Below are 24,142 nucleotides of genomic sequence, written 5' to 3' on the forward strand. Positions count from 1 at the left end.
CGTGCAAAGGAGCTTAGATGATCTCAAAGCGTGGGCCACTGTGTCGTACTGAGCACATGACTGGCTCCCGCATAGAGCACTCTCTCAAGAAGCCCTGCTTCCAGAAAGAGCTAGTGGTTGAGTGGTTGGACACACTGCCTTTTTTCTTTTCGCCAAAGAGTGATGTACACTGGGGCCACTTAAACACAATTAAGATACTGTACTTCTGCCCCCAAAGAGCTTAAAATCTCAGAAAGTACGAGACATAAGCGTATCAGTTTTTCCATAGAGATTTTTAAAACTTTTATACAGACAGTGCACAGTTGTGTCAAATGACTTGACAGTGAGAGCTTTGGAAGCTCAGGCCAGGAGGTCTGTGCTCTGCGGACGAGGTGCCAGGAAGGTTTCTTGGAAAAGATGAGGCTTGGGATAGGCTGTGGGGGCCCTAATGGATTTGCCTAGATGGAGGGAAAGCTCTGGTCCTTCACCCTGGGAGGCTACAGAGCAGGACTGAGAAGGCGGATACGCTTAAGCTGGTCTTTTGAGCACATTAGACAGAGTGTTTCAATAGACTAATACGGGAGATGATGGTGAAAAGAAACTAGGGACAGAGGGCAGAGGGCCTTGAATGCCAAACTTAAGTTTTGATTTGGGTTAAGTTACTTAATCTTTCAGTTTCTGTTTCATACTTTTGAAGTGGAAGGGTTTGATTAGTAGATGGTCTTCCAAGCAATTTTGAGATCTAATATGAAAACAGACATAGATTTTGTACATCTGTTTTATCCTGAAGTTAGGGTGAATCACTGAAGCTATTTGGAGAGAATAACATAGTAATATTACTTGCTTGCATTTATTGAATACTTATTATGTATCAGACAATGTTGTGAGCACTGTGAATGAATTAGGTCATTTAAATTTTATGACAAGCCTGTGAAGTAAATGTATTATAACCTCTATTTTTACAGATAAAAATGGACACAGAAAGTCTTATGTGAGAAAAATCACTAAGGTAGTAAGTGGTAGAAACTAGGTATTTTAAATCTGGGTCTTTAAAAAATAATTTTTCTGACAAATTTAGATAATATTTTGGTATAATTTATACAATATTTGGTAGTGAGAAACTGTGTGAGGAGTTTGGACTTGGTACTTGTGGCTTTTCAGTGTGCAGTGATGAGGAATTAAAAATGATTAGAAGAAAATGGGTTAATTGGAGAGAAATTTCCAAGGAAAAATCAGTAGGACTTGAATGATATCATATGAGGGAAAAATTGAAATGAAGTAGCTTTCTAGCCCGATTCAGGAGAATCAGCACATCATGAATAGAATTAGTAAAGTCAGGAGGGCAAGCTAAAGGTTCAGGTGAAAATTCAGTTTGGCTCAGATGTAGTAGGATGAAGAGAGAGTAAAACACATTATTCTCAGTAGAGAACTGACCTGTTCAGGTTATGGTTTAGGGGAAGTTTTTTTTTTTTTTTTTCTTTTAACCTGTGTTTATTGAGGGTTTAATATGTGCAGAGTATCATGCTAAACACAGACATGTGTAAAGTGTCCAAAGCCTCGGAAATGAGTGAAGTTTGGAAACCATTAGCGAAGTTTAACATGGTCGACATTAAAATAGAAAGTCAAAGGTTTTGAAGTGAATGGAAACATAGAGCATTGCCTCCTCAAATCCTTTCTGTAGGTTGTGTGTGTTAATTGTGTGAGTCTGTACAGATTTATACACACATGCACACATACACAAGAATGTGGCTGTGTTATGCAGTGCAAGGAGGAAGAAGGCATTACATTAAACTCTAGAATGAGGAGTTTAGATATAAGGGAATTCCCTGACAAGAATAATTTTTTGGGTTATAATTAGACTGCCAGCAGGGATGTGACAACTTTTTCTTAGGAGTAGTTCAAGTTTCTGAAGAGATCTTGAATAAAAACATAACTCTCTTCCCTGCCTAAGTTCTGAACAAGGTGAGAAATAGAAAAATTAATGACATAGATAAAAATAAAATATGTTTTATAGAACAGGCTGGGGTGGAAAATGAGACTCCCACTCTGTTAGGCACAAAGTGACACCCGCACCTGTCTGGGCAGGGCTGTCCCTGGTGAAGCGGAAGAGATGTGTACCCCTTACCAGGCTCATTTCCAGGAGAAGAATGAGGAGGGGGTGCTGAACTTTGCAAACTTCTTGTGCTTCCCAGACTTCCCAACCACATAAGTCACTTGTCCTTACTGGGGAAGGGTGAGTGAAGGGGTGGAGAGAGGCCCCGAGTATGAAAAAAGATGCTTTCGTCTACTTCAGAAGGCTGCACTGTAAGAAAGAGGCAGGGATTAGATGATTTTTCAGGGCCTTTTTAAAATTTTTGACCTGTATAGTTCTAATTCTGTGAACATCCAAAGGGATTGCAGAGTGGGGGCAAATTCCCTGCTGCCTGTTCCTGAGACTGAGGGGCTCTGTGTCTGCCTTCCAGGAGGTCTGTTTTAATGATTAGATCCATTTCTTGTCCTTGGTAGCTTACGATGGAAGACCTGGATACTATAAAATGTTTGATTTACAGGTCAGCAGGAACCATGAGAAATATACACAAGTTTTGCAAGCAAAATTCTGGCTTTAGAGGTACATGACAACTTGTCATTTGTCATCATCCATGGTTTGGTGGCAAATTTACTATTTAGGGAAGAGAGGATGCCTGGCAATTTTAGATACCCCTTCAGGCTCAAACTGCTCTCATTCATTCAGTTCTTCATTCACAGATGTTTACTGAGTGACTTAGGATTCTGTTTTGGGCAGTGGGGAACTGTCGTGAAGAGAATAGATAAAATCCCTGCCGTCATAAAGCTTATATGCTAGTCTATGTAGAGAAATAATACACAAATAAACATATAGGCACAATGTATAGGATATCAAGTGGTGAGAAGATTTGTGGAGAAAGTTAAAACACAGAAGAGGGACAGAAGGTGACGAGATGGTTACTGGTGGTCGGGAAAGGCCTCACTTAGACGGTCACCTTTAAGCAAAGATCTGAAGGAACTGAGGGAGTGAGCCATGCAACTGGGGGACGATTTTTTGGCAGAGGAAACAGCAAGTACAAAAACCTCAAGATGTGAGAAGTCCCAGCTTCAGACTGCAGGACTGTGTGAGCCATTTTACTTTGAGTGGAATGGGTTGAGGACGAGTGACATGATCTGACACCTAAATTGTTCTGGCTCTGTTTTGAGGATAACCATAGCGAGGAAGAGCAGAAGCAAGGAGAACAGTTAGGAAGTGCGTTCAAAACTGAGATGACGGTCACTTGGCCGAGGGCAGCAGCAGGGAATTGGTAAGAGTCTGGATATATTTTGAGGGTAGGATTAACAGAATTTGGTAAAAGATTGGGTTTTTGGCACATGAGGAGTTAAGGATGGGTTAGTTCAGTTTTTGGTCTGAGTTAGCTGGAAGAATAGAGTTATTATTTACTGACATGGAAAAGGGGCAGATTTGGGAGCAGAAGGATCGGAGTTCACTTTTGGAAATGGTGAGTTGAGGTGCCTGGTGACAACCCACATGGAGAGTCTCAGTAGGCAGTTGGATACACAAGAGGGGAGCTCACAGCTGAAGCCGGGGCCGGAGATATACGATTGTGAGAGCATCCAAAGTCAGAAGATGGGGTGAGCTCACCAGGCTAGAGAGGATCGGTGCAGAAGAGAGGAGTCCACGGACCAGGTCTGGTGGCATTTTAGATTTTACAGGCCATGACAGTAAAGGGACACGAGGATGGGAGAACGAGAAGGTGAGACCAGTGAGGTGAGGGGAGAACTGGAAGAGAATGGCATATAGGAAGCTAAATAAAGAAAGTGTGTTAAGAAAGAAGGAGAAATAAACTGGGTCAGATGGTGCCGATAGGGCAAGTAGAAAGATCAAGTCTTGACAATTGTCGTCGGCAACGTGTGATTGTTATCACCGGTGAGCTCACATGAGCCTGATTGGAATGTGTTCAAGAAAAAAAAAGAAGGGGAAGGACGAAACAGAGCCTGTCTTTTAAAGCGTCTTGCTCTTAAGAGGAGTGAAGGGATGGGGCGTTATGGGGGTGGGCATCCAGGAAGATTTTTCCTTCAAGATGGGAGGTGTGATGGCAGCTTCCTTGTCTGCTGCCGCGAATGATCTAGTAATGTGGAAAAACTTGATGAGGGAAGAGAGAGAGGACAATCTGTGAGATTGTTCTTGGAAAGGTAAGAAGGGCTGTTGTGTGCAGTGGAGGGTTTGTTCTTCGGGAAGGTGAAAGTTCATCCATGCCACCAGCAGGGAAAGGGACTGTACATGCACGGGTACCAGCGGGTTGTGGACAAATCACTACATCTGGGTCATGCTTGGATAATTAGTGACAAGCAATAGGGTTTTGCAATGGCTGCAGCCCTCTGTGCTGGTGGAATTTAACAGCCCCAAAAAACCTACGCACACCTATTGCTGTGACTCCTCTGCCATCTCAGCTGACAATTTTATGGTTTCTAACCTTAAAGTTGAACATGACATTATTTTAATGAGTAGCTAACTCACATTTGAATTAGTAATAGTTAATATTTATTGAATTGTCTGCATAATTCCATTTAAACCTCTTACCAAATCTGTGAAATTGGAACTATTACCAACCTCCACTTAACAATCAAAGAAACTGAGCCTAAGAGAAAATAAAGAACTTGTTCAAGATCGTGAGTCGACTCAACTTGCTGCTTTCTGACACTGTAGTTCATCCTTTAACCACGGGCTCTACTGCTTTGTGGAAGTATTATAGTTGGTCCTGTAAAATGTGTTATTTCTGAATGCAGTCAATTAACATCGGACATGATTGAGTTTGCTTGTGTGATTGTAATCTTAGATTAAAATGCTTTTGATAGCTTTGGGCTTCTGCCCCCACCTCCCTTTCCCCCCACAAATGCAGAATTTAAGAGCCTTTTACAGAAATTATTGATGCTACACCCCAGGAAAGATGGGCTGACTGGTTGCGTGTAGGTATAACATTATTTTTGTGATAATTCTCCTTTATAGATCTTAAACCATAAATTGATAGGCAGGCCTTCTAGGTCTGTTTTCTCATTCGTAAAAGGGGGTAATAATAGTTACCTACTGTGATTGTTGTATTAGCGATGCTATGTTCTCAGGCACAAATCACAGAGCTGCTCTGTGTTTATTCTGCTGATAAATGGCAGTTGACTGGGTAATTCCTTTGTCAGTTCTGTTAACTACCATCCAGAAGATGGTAGTACTAGGGGTTGCTAAGTATGTCTTTTTTCTGATTATCTGAATTCCCAACTGGAAAATGACTCATTCAGGGTTTAATTTCAGAAATGTTTCTTATGTGTACAATTTAAGAATGGTTTATTATTTAGCGTTAGAGAAAACAAAGCTTTGCGGAAATAGACCATCCTTATTTTGAATAAAAATTCAGAACATATTATCTAACGGTGGAAAATGGAGCTGTCCCAGAGAATCTAGGATGTATGGTTTACTGCAGGCGTGAGGCTCTGCGTATCCTCTTGGGTATGGAGGAGCCTCCCTGCATTCTTCCTAAATTTTCTTCTTCTCCAGTCACTTAATCCAGGCATCAGTATAGACTTTGCTTGTCTAGACTTTGGTTGTGTGAATTCCCTTCAGTGGAGATGGGAAATCCATACGTTGAAATTAAGCATTGCTTCCTCCTTCCCTTGAAACAGTAAACTAATGGTTAGAGGAAGAATTATAACTGAGATTATTGGTGCAGCCGGATGCTTATGGGCCTTTAGTAGTGAGTCTTGTAACTCAGTGCGTGTAGCAGCAGAGACAAAGCAAAGTTTCTCTGGTTACCTGCATTCCTAACTTAATACACATTAAGCAAATCCAACTGACAAGAGACCCTGGCACATACAAAATCTTGTATTAAACCATAGTGGGAATACCAAGTTGAATGGGGAGTTTCCTATCTTTGAGGAATTTATAGTTATACTTAACTTAGTAGTTTATTTATGGTCTCTAAGGCTTTGTCAGTCCACATCCAAAGGCTTGATTCATCTCTTACTGAGGAAACTTTCCCCTCCATCACTCTGCTCCCTTGACCCTCATGTCCATTCCCTTAAATTTCGAGTCTTTTCTTTAAACGAGAATTTACAAAGGTATTCCTCATGGATTTGGTTGTAAGGGAGACCAGATCTTTGTGTCTGTGCTTGTGCTGGTGCCTAGTGTGGTTCAGCAAGGATGGCGCTGCCCTGCTGTCAGGGTTGGAGCCAGGCTTCACTTTATTCTGTCACGTCAGAGTCCTCCCTCCTTTTCTGCTCAGTAAATATTTACAAGAGAGTTGATTGATCTATGTATTTAATAAAGAAGGGTATTTTGTTTAAATACATCGGTCATTATAAGTGGCATAATGATAACAAAGCCTGTTACACATTGCTTAAAGTATTTAAAAAGCAGGAAAAATTATGAAAACGTGATGATTCTATAGGAATACTTTAGGAGCCTGAGTCATAGGTTCATTTATAGATCTCATGCTCTAAGTATTTTACTGGATGACAAAATTTGCAGTTTCTATAGGTAAGCAGTATTTGTGAATCCTAATGTTTTCCAGGGCATTTTAACATACTACAGGAATAGTCTTGGGCTAGAATTATGAAAGTGGGCAACTTTTTTGTTCATGTTCTCAGGTTTTCCTTTCCGTGCTTTCTTTTTTTCATCCTTGTTGCCCTCCTTGTTTTATTCTCTAATGTCCATCGTCCTGTGGTCTTAACAATTATTTCTATGAAGGGATAAATGCTTCGTTTAAGGTGTTATTTTTCCCAAGGGTGTTTGTATTTTAATAGACACAATGCTCACATTTGGATAATCCAGGGGAATTAAGTTCTAATTGTGAAATTCAGTTTAACACGTAAGTGGCCACAGTGTTGTAAGGTGGGCTCCAAATACACGTTCAGATGCAAACAGGTATCTGTGCATTGTGAGGAACATGGTGCAGAATGAGAACACCATTCCCTCTTGACTAACTGGTACTGCACATTCAATTTGTAGATTATTATTTCTTCTTTTTTACCCATTCTCATTTTCTGAAAATGGGGATTTATGGAGCATGGCATGGTATAGCAGAATGAGTGTATGGGCTTTGGAGTGCAGCTTGGATTTATATCTGAGCTTCACGGTTGTTTGACTTCGGACATCTATCTCTCCATCCCCCTGAATGTCAGTTTCCTCACCCGTGGAGTGTAGTTTTTAGGGTTGTTATGATGGAAAAAATGTATATGAAGTACAGCAACATAAACTACAGTGTTTAAATTTACAGGCTCATTGTGGATGAAACATAAGGTAGCTGTTGTAACAGTCTAAATTCTAGGATTACTGCAGGAAAAAATTAAAACAATCAGAAAAAAATTTCTTCTACATAATAGCAACTTTGTTAAAAGTTTGTAACTGATGTCAGTTATTTCAGTAATTAATTGAGGGTAAGTCTTAATTTTAAGCAAGCGAGATATAGTTTATGGAAACTTGTTATGTTCATGTTCTCAAATATATAAATGAGATATGAATATTCACGATGTAATTTTTTAAATTAAATGATTCATTGAACACAGATGAATCAGGAATATATTTATTATGCAAATTGTGGTATAGTCTTGTGAGGTGGGCACTTCATGCCTATGTTATGTCCTCTTGCGTTCTCTCATTGCATGAAGTTATACAATTCTATTTTTCACTCCACAGATTTACCAATAAAGAGACAGAGAGAGTATGAGCTGGTGACTCCAGTCAGCACAAATCTAGAAGGACACTATCTCTCGCATATTCTTTCTGCAAATCACAAAAAGAGGTCAACAAGGGACGTGTCTTCCAACCCCGAGCAATTGTTCTTTAACATCACAGCATTTGGAAGAGATTTTCATCTGCGACTAAAGCCCAACACCCAACTAGTAGCTCCCGGGGCTGTTGTGGAATGGCATGAGACATCTCTGGTGCCTGGGAATATGTCTGACCCCATTAATGGCCATCAACCAGAAATTGCCTCAGAAAGAATCTGGAAAACAGAGCCTTTGCAGACCAACTGTGCTTATGTTGGTGACATCATGGACATTCCAGGAACCTCTGTTGCCATTAGCAACTGTGATGGTCTGGTAAGACTCATTCCCTTTCGTGTGTATGTGTTTGCAGGTGTTGGGAGTGCAGTGTGGCTTCAGCATGGTTTGGAAGGTAGAGGTGGAAAGGAAACCTCATTGTTGTATTTTAAGTTCAGGAAAAAGCATTAGAAATCATTTTACTGTCAAAGATGTGTGCTTTGGCTTAATTTGTGACATGAAGACATTATTCCAAGAAACAAAAGACAACCATTTTAGCATTTTTTTATTTATGTTTTTACTTATGTTACATTGGAGAATTTTATTTCCTTATTTCTTTCACAGCTTTCTGAAAACTTTCTAAAGAAACACAGATTCCTCTAAGTGGAAACTTTGAGTATCTTCATAAGGAAAGTCTTTTGGGCTTCCTCAGAGAATGCTAAAGTGGGAAATTAGCAGATCCTCTGTCAGAATTTGTCCAAATAGCATTACTTTATGAACTTGAGATGTAGTTCTCTCTGTGTGGTGGCTTTGATTCTTTAGTTTCAAATAAAAATACCCATATATTGATTTTCAATTTTGTGGTTGAAGGCAATAGTAACTGACCCTTCTTTATATACTTCGTAGGTATGAAATATTTTTATTTGTTTTGTATTTCTAGTTGTCACTTGAAAATTGTGTAAATGTTTATGCCTCTTCCATACATATTTGATTCTAAGACCTTGTTGCAAAAGAGCAACCATTTTTCTTCCTATAGTTATCAGGCTGCCGTTTCTTGGGAATTCAAAGTTATTGCCTTTTTTTTTTTTGTCACTGCCCCTCTCAAAATATTCCTCACATTCCTGGTTATGATTATTCTACTTGGGCTGGTCCTGCCATCATACCTTGAATATTCTGTTATTGTCCTCTTTATGCATAGGTCCAGCCCAACAGAGTTATGATACCATATGTTTTACCAAATGATGGTGAGTTCATGCTTTAGAGTTTGTTTTTACAGTCTTGTACTAACTCTTGACGTTCTGTAGGGTTTTGAAAACCAGCACAGAAAACTGTGTAGCTTGCAGTAGCAGGTCTGAGTCTCCAACCTGAAGTCCACTGGTTTAAGCTTCATACCCTCACTTGGTGCTGGACCATCTTCTGGGGTTTGCAGATGTACAGAATCCCTGAAATTCTTCTCCTTCCACATAAAAGGTTGAATGAGCCCTTAAGTAATTGAATAAAAATAAAAGAAAGAACTTTCTAGAAAATGGAATAAGTTTAGATTGAAGTATTGACTGAGAGAGCCTTGATTCAATACTAAGATATAAAAGGAAATAAATTACATAAAAAGGCACCGTTTTTATAACACTTTTGAGTAAAATATCTTGAGTATAAATATTAAGTCAGTGTTATTTTAAAATTTTATAACATAACAAATTATGTAATTTTTATCTCCTCCATTAAGGTTTGAAACCTATGATAGTGGCTTGAATATCAGTTTAGGGAAGGAAAAAGGCAAGGACATCATTTTAATGGATTATTGCAGTGATTCTTAAACCTGACTTTAGTAATCAGTGTTTTTCTCACTGTACATGTCAACTTATCTAACCATAGATGCAGAAATTTGGGGCAATAACAAGTTGTTATAAGGAAGAGGAAAAAAGATATAAAGTGTAAATGAACATTAATTATTAGTATTGTTTAATTTCTCATTTTTCAGATATGGTGTTAACTATTGACATCATGTATATGTCAGCGTAATATATGTGTATGTGTGTGAGTGTGTGTGTGTGTATAAAGCTTGCACATTACAAATATTCATCTGTTCCATTAATCAATTTAAAGATATTTGTAGGAAGCTGGTTATGGGCCAACCACTATTCTAGGCACTATGAAATGGTGAAAGAAATAATCATGGTTACATTCTCGTGGAGCTCAAAGATGAATTTGCCATAGAATTCAGGTGTCCAAAGTATCTGGAAAATACGAAAAAAAAAGTAATATAAGAAAATATTTATATATAACCAAATATATAAAATACTTGTATATGTTTTTATGTATATTTCATATATGTGTAGAATTATGTTTACCTTAAATTGTGGTTAGTGGAAGTATCTTCTGGAGAGATTTTATGACTGGGACAGAGTTTCTAAGCGGAGAGAAGTGGCCCAGACCTTGAGTTTGATCTAGCAAAAGGGTGGCCTTATCAAGCAGTGCTGACTATGTGGGCATGCACAAATGGAAGCCTTTTCTAGAGTTTCCAGCTCATAGCAGTATGTGCCAAGAGGAAGAAAGCAGATGGTGGCAGAAACAGAAGTGTGGTCACGGAGAGGAGATCAGCAAACTCAGGGATAGCACAGTGGTTGCTTCAATGATTTGGGGCTGAATTCTTAAAATTGTAGAATTGCATTGGACAGGGTACACCCTTAGCAGAGATGAGGTAGGAAATCTAATTGATGAAAATGTGAATAAATTTGGCTGATTAGCTGATGCCTAAACCCTTTCTTTCCCCTTTAACTATGTAGGGATTTAAACTTGACCTTCTTGACCTTAGGGAGGGAAGCAGGGATACTGAGATAACATAGATGCCTGAGAATTAACCTGATGGAATATAAAACCATTATCCTGAGAGGGTCTGGGATCATTTTCTCCAAGTTGTCCTAGGAGAAAATACAGCCACTTGTGGCCTAAAAATACATATGGGAAAATCTCTGACCAGCAAGTGTATAATAAAGTCTCCTGATATGGAAGAGAATACAGTGGAAGCTCTACCTGCATGGTGAATTTAATCCTTTTGATTATTTAATTTTGGTTTGGTATAGAAGGGATTGCAGTGATCTGATTTTCTGTATATGTTCTTTGAAGCCAGTTGCACCTAGGGAGGAGCTAGCCTCGGTATTTACTCTGCACTAAGTTAGAGATTTTATAGCAAGACCCTCTCCATGAGTGAAATTTTTTACCCCTTGGTATGAATTTGAAATGGGCAGTACAGCAGACAAAATTAATTTATATTAAACAGAATGCTTTTAATTTAACTTAAAAACACCAATGCCACTCAAAGTGTTTTACACAAACTCAGGTTTGTGACAAGATACAGACAGACAGTGAGACTATGCCGTTAGGAACTTTTATAGCAATTTGACAGTTACTATATGTGTTTTGAGCCTAATAATAATAAATGGGGCTGGTATTTTTTGTCTTTTTTTTTTTTCCATTTTATTCTAGTAATTAGATTTTATTGTATTGTATTTTTTATTGGATTGAATTGTATTTATTTTATATGTATGAAAATATCTGTTTGAAACTGATGGGGAAAAGAGAAATTATTTCTTTAGTATAGATGGTTTGAGAAACAAGTAGTGACATTTAGCTGGTTTTACCCATTCTGGACATCAGAAATGTGACTGAAATCGTCAGGTAGAGTCTACCTATGCCAGGTAACTGTATGAAATGATCATAGGAAAGACACTTTAACACAAGCTTTCGTGAAGAGGACAGAAAAATTCCATAAGTGACATACACAGAGCTATGGTCTGGAATGTGATCTAGACATAGATATTATTCAGTCTGTTTCTGACATCAACAAGGTCTTCTGCACAAAGGAATGGACCGTGATTCTTACCCAGTGTGCCCGAGAATAATATCTGTTTCTGTCTAGCATTGATCCTTTCCTGTTCTTTGTCAAGATTATCACTTCTTTACCAATTACAGCTTTTTTCTTGTTCTATTCTTCCCTACATATAGGTAAGAATGATTGAGATATTCAATCATAGAATTATCCCCACTTTCTGACAGCATCCAATCTAGAACAATATCCTACTTCTTTAGACCCTCCTCAAAATTACCCAACCAAAGCACAAATTCTATTAAGAACAGGTTATTTTTCACACTCTCCTACTGAGATGCTCATGATCCTCTCTTCTGTCCATTCTCCCCCTCCTCCCTGCCCCGTGATGTGTAACAAAGCCAGGTTGTCAACTAAAAGTGTGCTCCTGGTGGTCGTTGGCTGGAGGGCATTGACATGCTTCATCTCTGTGCTGCTTTACCTTTGAAATGAGAGTCCAGTGGTCAGGAATCATGGCAATGGCAGGCATTTCACACACTTCTTGGTGGGAAGACACTTCTGGCCAAGAATCCCAGAGGAAAATAAATTTCTTCCACAGAGTCCTGGCATTTGCTCAGTAACACCATAAAATCTCCCCTGTGAGTAGTGGCAGCTCACAATCATATTTTGTGGTCTACAAATTTGCCAAAATAAAGGGTTGTTTGGTTAGTAGGCTTTATGTCATGTGTTTCATAATATAAAGAAACTAGATTTTTCTAGACTTTCTAGAAGAATATTGCCTTGCCAGTTCCCCTGGATTGACATCAGAGGAAACTGGTTGGGCGTGGAAGAACTGACTAGCTAATGGATCTCCTGGATTACCCAGCTCAGTGATTTCCTTGCTGGCTGATTTTTAAGATCAAGGGGATTTATTTAGAACAGAGGTTTTCAACATTTTTTAACATTTGTAATTCTTCCTTCAAATGAAATTGCTAGGGGTTATCTAATAAAACCGTATGTAAAATGGACAAACTCAGGAAAGATCTGGTCAGAACACAGGTGGGGAATGCCCTTCCTCCTACCTATTCCTCGGTCCAGTCCCATCTACCAGAGATCTTTGCTAGTAGGGAAGGGGTTCTTGGAAGCTTGAGGTTAATAATTTGGGAACCATAAACAGAACTTCTCTTCTAAAATATCTGATAGTCGCATCTGGTTAATATCAGAGGCATTTTATTCTTGTTAGGTTTTTGGGCAGGACCAGATGAAGTCTTTGCGGGCAACTGCAAACTTATAACAAAAACAGCCCTAGTTCCCTGCCTTAAGACTTTTGCTTTGGGATTTGGTCCCTTCAAAAACATGTTCTTGCTGTGCCTATTTTAGTAAGTCTAGCTACAGAGATACTTTTTAAAAAAGCCTATTTCAGGAAGTATTATGAGCCAGTGTGCCTGTGACTGAGAACATTTGACCTGTGATTATGAGCCATGATGCAGCTTGATCTGGTAAATGAAATGTTTGATACTAAAAATAGGTACAAGTTTGTAGCTTTTCATAGTGGATTTAGCAAAGAAAGTTTTTGAGGACCGATCTTGACATGTTGATATTTGCATATCTGCTTTCGTGAGAAGAACCTGATGTCTAAAGACCTATCACCTCCCCCTCCTTCCTCCTGTGGAAGATATCTATGGAAGGTGTCATGTGTTTTATTGATGGGACAGAGGGGAAGTCTGTGTCTTCATGGTTTACATGCTGATTTAAGGGACCTTAGGAGGTCTGACGAACAAAGGACTGAAACCGTGTTTCACCTCCATGCACCTACACCAGGCTATTTTAGCAATGCAGGGTTAGAAGATGCTCAAGGCCGCTATACCCTTTAATTTCCAGAATTAGAAGGAAAAAAGCAGCAGGCACTGATTGGCCCCTTTCAAAAGGAAGAATGATGAGAGTTCTCCAGTTTAGTCTGTAAGAACCAGTACTGTGACTTCATTGCTCCCTTCCTGAGGTTTGGTCAAGCAGTGGCCCTATGGGACCTGATAGAATTTACCTAGCGTGCTTATGCCAGGTCTCAGCTGTTGGATGCATCATCCACCTTGCGTCCTTTTTCAAATGGACAGGTAGCCAATTTGTGCCTATTCAGGATGAAGAGGGAAGGTTTGGCATAGTCCTTGGTTGTTTTCACATCTCATATCTAATTTTCATATGGCTAGAATCATATGTATGTCAAGCCTTTTTCAAATTTTTTGTCTATGTTTCTCTTGTGTTACTTACTTTATCTCATACAAAGGTTATCCAAGGATGTGATCTGGGAATAAAATAGGAGAAGAAAAAAATAGTCAAAAGTGTTTCCAAATTTTAAAAATATTTTTTATAATTGTTATTTGTAGTTAATCTAAATTATTCATGTTTATGAGTACCACCTGGTCATAGTTTGTTATTTTATTTATATCAATTTGATTATGACTTCTTTCCAGTTATTTCTTCTTTGATATAGTGATTTTTCAAAATAAAATCTAAAGACGGTTAAAAATTGGGAAAAATTACAAATTTCTTTTTAGATAGACATGAAAAAAACAGAAAATAAAAGGGGCATGGGAAATAATTTTTCTTTCCATTGTTGGCCCAGGACATAATGCTTCCTGTTCTTTTCAATGCCATGAAAACCATATCATTATATCTAATTTAGGTTTTTAAAGATACTTAAGAAGTGCATTAAGAACTATGAAAACATTGCTGATGACATCTTAAATATTTTCTTCTGGGTAAATTATAATTAAAACAAGAGCAAAAGCACAGCACACAGCTGATATGTTGCCTTTGTGCATCATCATGGTTTGAGGTCACAGACTTCTTGCAAACTGAACTCAGCCTCAGGGTTCCCAACTGTAAACACGGTGCCATTCATTTGACTTAATATTCTTTAAATAATCTATGAATACTGATCCAGGTTAATAAAGCATTTTAAAACACTAGTATATGTAAGGTGCTGCACAGATTGCTATGGGTAAATGCTGAGGTAGGGCAGGTATAACTTTTGTCTTCAAAGAGTATTGGAAATAATATATGCAAAAGCGTAACCAAAGTACAAAGTGTTTTAAATGGTGTAATACTAGAGTAGATGAAACTTGAGAGCTTGGAGTATATAAAGATTATTTCTTCCTGGAAGAATGGTAGAAGGCTTTATGGAAGAAGCAATGTTTGCTATACCAGAGAATTGAAAAGATAAACCTGTATGTTAAAGTAATCAAGGATGATGGCAGGAAGGGGGTGGGTGGAAGGACTGTAGGCCTCTGAAGAAGGTAGGAGAGCTGTGTGGGGTCCACACACGATGGCCCTAAGAATGGGGAGAGGATAGGAAAAGTTGAACCATGGAACACATAATAAATATGTGGGGAGCCAAAGTAGTCTTGGTCGGCATTTACCTAAATATAGGACCAAATATTATACAAAAGGAAGAGAAAGAAGGAGGGATAATCCTAGAGATGGATTTCAAGACGGAAATCAGTGAATGTGGAGTTGATATTGTCAGGGTTGCATGAGCATTCAGGATGAGAGCAGGGCAAGGATTCCTGTTCCTTAATTATGTTGGTTTTCATCATGGAAAAGTTTCTCTGAAGTCATGAGCCTTTTCTCTGGAGTTTTGGGGAGATGTAATATTTCCCAGTGTCTTAGTCCATTCCAGCTGCTATAATAAAATACCTGAGATTGTGTAATTTAGAAAGAACAGAACTTTATTTCTATAGTTTTGGAGGCTGGGAAGTCCAAGATCAAGGCGCCAGTAGGTTTGGTGTCTGGTTAAGTCCCAGTCTCTGCTTAAGTCCCTGTCTCTGCTTCCAAGAAGACTTCGTTGCTGTGTCTTCTGGAGGGGACAAACACTGTGTCCTCACATGGCAGAAGGGAAGGAAGGACAGCAAAAGGGCCTAGCTAGCTTTCTCCAGCTCTTTTATAAGGCATCAGTCCCATCCATGAGGCTGTCATGGTCTAATCACCTCCTACAGGCCCCATCTCCTAATACTGTTGCATTGAGGATTAAGTTACAACATGGATTTTGGAGGGGCACAAGCATTCCAGTCATAATACCCAACAATGTTATTTGTTTGTTTGTTTGTTTATTTTAGAGTTTGGTTCTAAAACTTTGTCTGAGAGAGTTATGAAATTTGTTTTGAAAAATCTCAGTTTGTCTCCCATCATTTACGTTCCTCCACCTTTTAAGTTTCATCAATTAAGTGCCCCCATTTAGTAAACCTTCTCTGACTATAATTTCTTCCATCTGGCATGTTTGCCTCACTTTTTCACTATATTTACCCCATATTCATATTCCTTAGTTTTTTCCAGTCTCCAAGGAGCACTCCTAATGTCTTTTTAGTGATTTTTGTTTGCATTGCATTTTTATATAGGAAGTAAAAAAGCAAAGCATAAAAGATAATTTGAATAATGTTACTTAACTCTCAAAAACAAAACAAATAAAAATAGCCCTGCCAATAAATAAGTTGATTTTGATATTAAAACCATTTTATTTTATGTCATTTATAGTATCTGTACTATATATTAATAGCTCTGTGTGTATATAAAAACATGTATGCATACATATACTCATATATTTATACACACAAATACATATATACAAATATCTATACAAACATATATACAAATCAGTTGTGCTTTTTATTAAAGGAGACAGACTGAATTATCTGCCTGTAAAACAAGGAATTTTAAGCACTTGGTATTTTTTTGAATATTTATTTTCAAAGGAGTTGATTAATTTTTGAGCAATACTAGACTACTACTAAATGTATCAAGAGATTATCATTAATCCTATGGTACTTTGTCATCGTAAGTAGATTGTTGATAAACAGGTTCAAATCTTACATAATTATAATACATTTCTGAAAGTTCTCATTCATTGATTGAAGAAGCAGGGATATATAATTGGAGTGAGATCTAACTCCAGAGTCAGCAATATTTAAAAAAAATGGACATTATCTATAGCCTGAGAGATTTTGAGAAGCATTATCTAGATTGTTTTAGCCTACTTTTTCTTGCAATTATTTTTGTGGTAAAATACACATAACGTAAAATTTAGTATCTCAATTTTTAAATGTACAGTTTGGTGATATTAAGTACATTCATATTGTTGTGCAATCATTACTACCATCCATCTCCAGAGCTCTTTTCTTTTCTTTTTTAAATTTAATGTAATTTTATTTGAGAATATTATAGGGATACAAATGCTTTGGTCACATAAATTGCCTTTGCCCCATCAAAGCTACAAGTGTGCCTATCACCCAGACAGTGCGCACCGTACCTCATTGTGCAAAATTGAAATTCTATACCTATTAAAAAATAACTATACATTCCCGCCCTCCCGCAGCCCCTGACAACCACCATTCTACTTTCTGTCTCTATAATTTCGGCTTGTCTAAGTACTTCAAATAAGTGGAATCATATAATATTTGTCATTTTGTGACTAGCTTACTTTGCTTACATAATGTCCTTAAAGTTCATCCATGTTGATGCATATGTCAGAATTTCCTTCCTTTTTTAAGACTGAATATATTTCATTGTATGTATATACCACATTTGGCTTATCCATTCATCTGCTGAGAAAGCTTGGGTTGCTTCTAGGTTTTAGTTATTGTGAATAATGCTGTTATGAGCATGAGTGTTCTAATATCTCTTCAAGACGGCTTTCAATTCATTTGAGTATATATACCCAGAAGTGGAATTGCTGGATGATATGGCCATTCTATTTTTAATTTTTGGAAAAATTGCCATACTGTCTCCCACAGTAGCTATACCATTTTACATTCCCACCAACAGTACACAGGTTCCAATTTTTTCACATCCTCACCAACACTTGTTTTCTGTCTTTTTGATAGTAGTCATCCTATTGATTGTGAGTTGGTATGTCATTGTAGTTTTGATATGCATTTATGTAATTATTACTAATGTGGAGTATCTTTTCATGTGCCCATTGGCCATCTGTGTATCTTCTTTGGAGAAATGTCTATTGAAGTCCTTTGCCCATTTTTGAATTGGGTTACTGTTTTTTGTTGTTGAGTTTTAGAAGTTTATATATTCTAGATATTAGTCTCTTATCAGATAAATGATTTACAAGTGTTTTCTTCCATTCTATGTGTTGCCTTTTTACTCTGGTAATAGCATCTTTTGATACACAAAAGTTTTCAATGTTTTTGAACTCAAATTTGTCTATTTCTTATTTGGTTGCCTGTGCCTTTGGCATCAGACCCATTGCCAAATACAATGTTGTGAAGCTTTTGCCTTATGTTTTCTTATAAGAGTTTTTAGGTTTTGGTCTTAAATTTAGGTCTTTAATCCATTTTGTGCTGATTTTTGTATGTGGTGTTATGTAAGTGTCCAACTTCATTCTTTGTCATGTGGATATCGAGTTTTTCCAGCACCATTTATTGAAAAGACAGCCTTTTGTTTATTGAATAGTCTTGGTACCCTTGTTGAGAATTTTGACTCTATATGCAAGGGTTTATTTCTGGACTCTTTATTCTATTCCATTTGTATATGTCTATCTTCATACCAATACCACATTTTTTGTAATAAATTTTGATATCAGGAAATGTGAGTCCTCCATCTTTCTGGGGTTTTTCCCAGGTTTGTTTTGGCAATTGGGGTTCCCTTGAGGTTCTCAAGGGAAGTTGAGATGGATTTTGCTATTTCTGCAAAAGAAAATTCATTAGGCTTTTGATAGGTTTTGTATTAAATCTGTAGATTGCTTTGGGTAGCATTGACATCTTAACAATATTAAATCTTCCAATTCATCAATGTGGGATGTCTTTTCATTTATTTATGTCTTCTTTGATTACTTTCAGAAATGTTTTATAGTTTTCATTGTACAGGTTTTTCACTTCTTTGATTAAGGTAATTGCTAGGTATTTTCATCTTTTTGATGCTATTATAAATATAAATGGAATTTTTTTCTTAATTCCTTTTTGATTGTTCATTGTTAGTGTATAGAAATGCAATTGATTTTTGTGTGTTGACTTTGGATCTTGCTACTTCACTAAATTCAGTTATTCTAAATTTTTTTTGTGGAATCTTTAGCGTTTTCTGTGCATAAGATCATATCATCTGTGAACAGAGATAATTTTACATTTTCCTTTCTGATTTGGATTCCTTTTATTTTATTTTTTTCTTGCCTAATTGCTCTGGCTAGGACTTCCAGTACTTTATTGAACAGAAGTGGTGAAACTGGGCATCCTTGCCTTGTTTCTAATCTTAGACAAAAAGGTTTCAGTATTTCACCACTTAGTAAGATGTTTCCTGTGGGCGTTTTACATATGACTTATATTAAAGTAGTTTCCTTATATTTTTAGTTTATAACATTTTTTTTTTTATCATGAAAGCATATTGAATTTTGGCACATCCTTTTGCTGCAGCAATTGAAATGATCATTTGTTTTTTTCTTTCAATCTGTTACTATAGCACATTACATTGATTTTCATATGTTAAGCCATCCTTTCATCCCAGGAATAAATTTAGTTTGCTAGTATTTTGTTGAGGATTTTTACTTCCATATTCATAAGGGAGAAGGGCCAGCAGTTTTCTTTTCTTATAGTGTCTTTGTCTTTGGTATCAGGATACTGCTGGTCTCATAGAATGTGTTAGAGTGTTTCCTCCCCTTCAATTTTTGGAAAGTTTGAGAAGGACTGGTATTAGTTCTTCTTTACATGTTTTGTAGAATTCACCAATGAAGCTATCAAGTCCAGGGCTTTTCTTTGTCAGGGAAGTCTTAATTATTGCTTTAATTTCTTGACGAGTTATACATCTATTCAGGTTTTCTATTTTTTAATGATTTAGTCTTTTTAGGTTCTATGTTTTTAAAAGTTTGTCCATTTCATCTAGGTTATACTATGCTATGCAACTTGTTGTAGTGTAATTGCTCATAGTAATCTGTTATAATCCTATTTCTATAGGATCATTAGTAATGTCCCCACTTTCATTTCTGATTTTAGTAATTTGAGTCTTTTCTCTATTTATCTTAGCCTAGCTAGCTAAAAGTTTGTCAATTTTGACCTTTTAGAAAGAACATCTTTGGTTTCATTGATATTTTTTTTCTATTATTTTTCTATACTCTATTTCATTTATCTCTACTGTAACTTTAATTATTTCCTTCCTCCTTCTAGTTTTGAGTTTAGTTTGTTCTTTTTCTAATTTCTTAAGGTGTAAAGTTGTTGATTTGAGATCTTCCTTGTTTTTTTTTTTAACAGCTTTATTGAGGTATAATTCATATACAAAAACTGTACTTAATGTCACAATTTAATGAGTGTGAACATCTGCACACAAGCATGAGATCATCAGAACAATCAAGGTACTAATAATAGACATATTAACTTCTCTAAAAGGTTTTGTGGGCCTTTTGCGCGCGCACACATGGGGGGTGTGTGTGTGTGTGTGTGTGTGTGTTAAGTATATGTTTCTCATTTTTTTTTCCTGGAGGTTTTATTCTGGACATAGAGGGAAGAGGATTCAGTCCTTGACAGTCACTTTCCTTATTTTGGTTGGGACATTGCTCAGTTCCTCTTGCCACTCTTTGGTGTGGATGTGTATCCTCACCCTTTTCTTGATGAGTTTGAGGAGACTTCTGTCCTTGGAGAGTATGAGTAGCTCTATGGTACATTGCTCATACGGGGCAAAGTCCAACACACCTCTCAGATCATGTCCTGCATGGACTTTGTATGCTTTGTGAGGTGCTTGCAGTGGTGGTTGTGCTTCACCTTGCTCACATTATCGGTCACCTTCTGGCCCTTTTTTAGGCCCATGGCTATGGGGTAGCGTATAGTTATGGATGTAGGGGCAGAAACACCAGCAACACATGAAACAGAGTCTTTCTCATTTTTTAAATGTGTTGATAGTTATAAATTTCTTCCAGTACTGCTTTCTCTGTTCCCTATAACTTTTTTTGTATATTGTATTTTCATTTTCACTCATCTTTAAGTGTGATTTACTAATTTCCCTTGTGATTTCTTGTTTGATTCATTGGTTAAGAATGTGTGGTTTAATTTATGAAACCACAAATTTATGAAATTTTTTTCTTCTGTTATTGGTTACTAACTTTATCCTGTTGTGGTTGGAGGAGATACTTTGTATGATACCTATCTTTTTAAGTCTATTTGAAACTTGAGATTTAATTTTTGGCCTGACATATAGTCTGTCCTGGAAAATATCCCATGCATACTTGAGAAGAATGGGTATTCTGTTGATGTTGCATAGAGTGTTCTGCACATGTCTTTTAGGTCTAGTTGATTTTTTTGCATTGTTCAAGTCCTCTATTTTCTTACTTATTTTCTGTCTTGTTCTCTCAGTTGTTGAGTGTAGGGTATTAAAATCTCCAACTATTATTGTAAAATTGTCTATTTCTCCCTTTAATTCTGGCAATTTTTACTTTATATATTTTTGTGGTCTGTTATTAGGTACATAAATGTTTGTAATTGTTATATCTTCCCTACTGTATTGAACCTTTTATTAATAGATAATGTCCTCCTTTGTCTCTTGCAATCTTTTTTGATTTAAATTCTATTTTGTTTGATATTAATGTAGCCACTCTTGCTCTCTTTTGGTTACTGTTTGCATGCTATAACCTTTTCCATCCTTTTACTTTCAGACTATTTGTGTCTTTGGATTTGAAGTGAGTCTCTTATAAACAGTGTATAGTTGAATCATTTTTAAAAATCTATTCTGTCAGTTTCTGTCTGATAATTAGAGAGTGCTATGGTTTGAGTGTGTCCCCTCCGAAACTCATGTTGAAATTTCATTCCCAATATATTAGCGTTGGGAGGTTGGGCCTAGTGGAAGGTGTTTGGCTCATGGGGGCACTGCCAGCGCAGTTATTGTTAGGTGGGGAGACAGATTCCTGGTGCTTTCTACTCCACCATCTTTCCAGAATCTCACCTATTACATCCTAATTTGATAAAATGTTTGGAATATATTAATGTGAAGTTTTGTAGCGGCAATAATCAGTAAGTACCCATGAAAAAGACCAGTGGCCAGACCAATGGCCAAAGTATTCTATGTTATGATACTTTGAGAGAGTTCCGTTTGAAAAAATTTAGGTACCATCGATGTCAGAAGTCAAATCTTTTGTAAAATGGTTGTGGGAAATGACTTATGTTGGGAGTGGTCACAGTGTTGTTTATAATCAGACAAACCTGGACTCTAGTTACAGTTCCACCAGTTACCAGCCTTGTGACCTTAAACAAGTTATTTAACTTACCATTATGTTATAGTAGTCTACAGTATTCAGTACAGTGACATGCCATTCAGGTTTGTAGCCTGGGAGCAATAGGCTATGTCAGATAGCCTAGGTGTGTGGCAGGCTTGTGCCATCTAGATTTGTGTAAATGCACCCTATGGTGTTCACACAACAATGAAATCACCTAAGGATGCATTTCTCAGAGTGTATCCCTGATGTTAAGCAATGCATGACTATGTTGTACTAACTAGTGTAAAGAGAAATATATATTATATATACATGTATGTGCACACAGAGGGAGAGAGAGCGAGAGAGTGCAAAAGGAAATGTCCCTGGGGTGGGCTGTTAGGGCACGGCCAAGTTACCCCAAGATAGGAGTGTGGTGCCAGCTCTACTGAGGCAGCCCTTTCCCTAGGAGAGTCCTCCTGTGTTGCTTTTGAGGAGGAATAAGCAACTAGGGTTTGAGAATCATTGTTTTCCCCAAGAGGCCTTTGACCTTAGCAGGCATCAGGATCTCCTGAGGGTTACTTAAAACTTAGATTGCTTGGTGCCACCTCAGAGTTTCTGATTTAGTAAGTCTGTGGAGGGGACTGAAAGTTTACGTTTCTAACAGGCTCACAGTTGGTGCCAGACTCCATAACTCTACTGTCTGTTTCTTGTTTGTGTGCAATGATACTGTATACTGGTTTTTCCCAGCTGACCTCCTTTCTCTGGTAAGGAATTTCAACCTTATTATTATTATTATTTTTGCCTGTAATACTGTCTTGTCCCTTGCCCACTGCTCCGTCATAAACCCAGCCAGTTTGACTCAGCACATGTCCATCCCAGATTGGATTAACTATGTACAACTACAGCTTCCTCCCTTAGTCCTCTTGCCTGGGAGGTACGTGTTCTTTGGAAGCACCCATGAGTGCCAATTCCCCAGACCATGTTCTGGCAGAATACAGGAACTCTATGAACTTAGAGAAGTCACTTAATGTGTCTGATCCTCAGTTTGCTCATTTGGTTCAGGCAAAGATTTCCTGATGGAGCTTTGAAGTGGATATTCATGTAATTTGACAGCCAGTAGTCATTAAGAAGTTCTTGTAGGTTCCTAAAGCCATGTTGCACCCACAAACTGGCCTCTAGTCTTAGTGGGCATTAGAATCCCCTGGAAGGCTTGTTCAAATGCCTCAGAGTTTCTGACTCAGTAGGTCTGCACGGGAGTCTGAAAGTTTGCATTTCTAAAGTGTTGCCATGTGATACTGCATTTTGAGAACCACTGTTCTACAAGATCTGGGCTCAGGAAACTTCTTTAATGTCATTTCCCTCTATTGCTTATTTTGTTTACGACCTTCAGCCATTATGATCTTCTTTTTGTCTTTCAAAAAATCCAAATTTTTCCTGGACTTTTGGACCTGCTATGCCCTCTTCCCAGACTATTCTTTTGTTGACTCGGGAAGGGGGGTTGGGGAAGGGAGGGATATATACCTGCATGATGGGTGCAACGCGCACTGTCTGGGGATCAGACACGCCTGGAGCTCTGACTTGGGGGGAAGGGCGGTGCATGGACGACGTATGTAGCCTGCAATTCTGTATCCCCCATAACAATAAGATGAAATTAAAAAAAAAAAAAAAAGATTTTTAATCAGAGGTTCCTACTTAGCATTTTGGTATTAACTTAAATTCCATTTCCTCAAACAGGATTTTCCTGACCATTCCAGCTAAAGTAGAAGCCCTGGTTGCTCTACATTGTATTAGTGCTTTTGCATCGTCTTTGTAGCCATTATTGGCACCTCAAGTTTATCTTGAACTCGTTGTTTACATTTATTGTTGTGGCACGGGCATGGCTCTGCTGAGGACAAGAACTCTTTCCCCCGGGTCTTTGACAGTTATTGGCAGTGTGTGCTCAACAAATTAACAGTGACAGACTGATTTGTGTGAATATTGGAGTGGGGAGTTGATTACCACTTTTGAGAGGTGAATTATAGGCCTTTCTTTGATGCTTTTAGTTTTCCCTTGTGTGTAACTTTCACAAAAAAGGAGACTCTTATGAACTTGAAAGTTTAGTAAGTTTCCTAAGATTTCATATAAACCAACTCCATCCTCCTGAATGGTGTTTCGAAGCTTTGGTTTTCATAAGTTGTTTTTTTCCTCTCATTTTTCATCTCTGCTGCTTTCACATACAAGCTGGTGAAGGAGCAGCAGCATCTATTTATTTTATTTTATTTTCAATTGACAATAATTGCATATGTTTATGGGGAAAAAGTGGTATTTTGATACACGTATACACTGTGGCGCAATCAAATGAGAGTAATCAATATATCCATCACCTCAAATATTTATCATTTCTTTGTGGTGAAAACATTTAAAATTCTCTTTTACCTATTTTGAAGTCATCTTGA

At 37.5% G+C, this 24,142-nt stretch overlaps 1 protein-coding gene across 1 annotated transcript in view; it reads left to right on the forward strand.

Moving 5' to 3' along the window:
• The window catches only part of ADAMTS3 (ADAM metallopeptidase with thrombospondin type 1 motif 3), a 206,442-nt gene that overhangs the window by 11,711 nt on the left and 170,589 nt on the right, over positions 1–24,142 (forward strand). The window contains exon 3 of the mRNA XM_069457845.1: positions 7,670–8,076. Coding sequence (XP_069313946.1) covers positions 7,670–8,076 — 407 coding nt within the window. The remainder of the gene's footprint in view (positions 1–7,669; positions 8,077–24,142) is intronic.

The sequence above is a fragment of the Eulemur rufifrons genome, chromosome 24 (genome assembly GCF_041146395.1).
Source record: "Eulemur rufifrons isolate Redbay chromosome 24, OSU_ERuf_1, whole genome shotgun sequence".
Lineage (NCBI taxonomy): Eukaryota > Metazoa > Chordata > Mammalia > Primates > Lemuridae > Eulemur > Eulemur rufifrons.